The sequence below is a fragment of the Galeopterus variegatus genome, unplaced genomic scaffold, assembly GCF_000696425.1.
Source record: "Galeopterus variegatus unplaced genomic scaffold, G_variegatus-3.0.2 Scaffold870, whole genome shotgun sequence".
Classification (NCBI taxonomy): Eukaryota; Metazoa; Chordata; class Mammalia; order Dermoptera; family Cynocephalidae; genus Galeopterus; species Galeopterus variegatus.
The window spans coordinates 258,684-260,323 of NW_007726981.1; the positions used below are offsets into that span (position 1 = coordinate 258,684).

A 1,640-nucleotide genomic window follows, 5' to 3' on the forward strand; every position below is an offset into this window, starting at 1 on the left:
AAAAAAGAAAAAAAAAAAAAAAAAAAGAATAGAAGCTTAGTGTACCTGTTCTTATTCCCCTGCGGGGGGGGCCCTGGGTTTTCCTCCTGTCCCAACACTCATATTTGGAAGTCGATGATAGGAGGCAGGGTTCTCAGAGATGCCTTTCCATTCTGGGTGGTAGCCTCTCCAGAGGCAGCAGTCCCAGTGTCAGTAGCATCTGTGCTTGGGTGAGCAGTGGTGGCCAATGAGTCCATTCTGCAACATGGTTCTAGACATTATTCCAGGAAGAGCAGCCCCAAACCTGGTGTTCCAATCACCTGGAAGGTCTGTTTACTGCTCAGTTGTTATCTCTTCTGCTTAACTTTAAAAAACTTTTTTCTTTGTTTGGCTTGCATCTTGAAACCCACACTGATACCATTTTAGTGGATTTTCTAGTCTGTCTTCAGGTAGATATTTACATACAACATTTGTTTTAGTCTTATTGAGAAGCATACTTAAATCTTGTTGTAATTCTCTACAGTGTTTAAAATTTTGTTGTAAATGATTTTTATGGTTGTTAACTTTTCATTATTCATATGTACCATTATGTTCTCTTATTGTTAATGTAATAAATTGTATTCTCCATTTACTTAACAGATGGAGGACAAAGAATCTATAAACAATTTAGATACTTCATCATCTGACTTCACTATATTACAGGTAAATTGTTATATATCTTAATAATTTTAGAATCAGAGGTTCAGACAGTGTATAGCAATTCTGATAGTCATTGCAAGGTTTGTTTACTTTGTCAGTACCCTTTGTCAGGGTTTTTGCTTTCTTCTTTTCCCTAAGTATAGTATACTTATTGCCAAGGACTTATCTCTTGGCTTTGACTAGTTGCCTCCCAGCACTGTGGCTTACCAGCTGCTGATAGAAGAACATGTTTTGTGATGTTCCTGTTAATTTCATTGTTGGGGGAGAGACAGCCTGTGTAATCCATTCTGGATGGCAGCCCCTGCAAAAGATTATTAGGTGAGACAACCAGGGGGACATACATGAGGATTCAAGGGGTGGGCAGAGCACTGATGTCACAGCTGGGACAGGTGGAGTCTCAGGGGCTCTGGTCCTGTCGTTGGGAAGTTTTTCTCACAGAAATTACCCAGGTTTCTTTTGATTACTGCATCATCTTGACTGTTCCATTACTATCTGTGTAAATATGAAATCTTAAATGAGAACAAGTGAGGTGAAACTTTCAGGTATGATTTTTCTAAGTATGGATCTTGAGTTTTCTTTTTAATTTTTTTGCCAGCCTGTGTACATGTAAATTGTTGGACTACACTTACTTAGATAGCTGTTTAATTTTCAGTAGAAATTTTTGTGAGGAAATGAAAATACAGTCAGCTTTTGCCAACCCTTTTTAAATGTCGCCTATGCTATTTAATTAGAAATTACTTTTCAGACAAGATCTCCATTTGCTTCTGCCAGGCAGAGGTGAAGGAGATCCTGGAAAGCCAGAACTCCAGCCTTGAGGAGGGTGCAAACCTCCAGAAAATTTGGTGATGCCAGCTCACCTTTAGAGCTGATGTTTCTCTCCAGCTGTGAAGTGACACAACCATTCCTGATTCAGAAAGGAAAGGGGGAGCCGGATTTTGTCAATTTCTCTAGTGTCTTTGTAG

At 39.2% G+C, this 1,640-nt stretch overlaps 1 protein-coding gene across 1 annotated transcript in view; it reads left to right on the forward strand.

Annotated features, from left to right (window-relative positions):
• The window catches only part of LOC103590763 (scaffold attachment factor B1-like), a 46,937-nt gene that overhangs the window by 20,986 nt on the left and 24,311 nt on the right, over positions 1–1,640 (forward strand). The window contains exon 5 of the mRNA XM_008573066.1: positions 619–681. Within this exon, the coding sequence (XP_008571288.1) occupies positions 619–681 (63 nt within the window). The remainder of the gene's footprint in view (positions 1–618; positions 682–1,640) is intronic.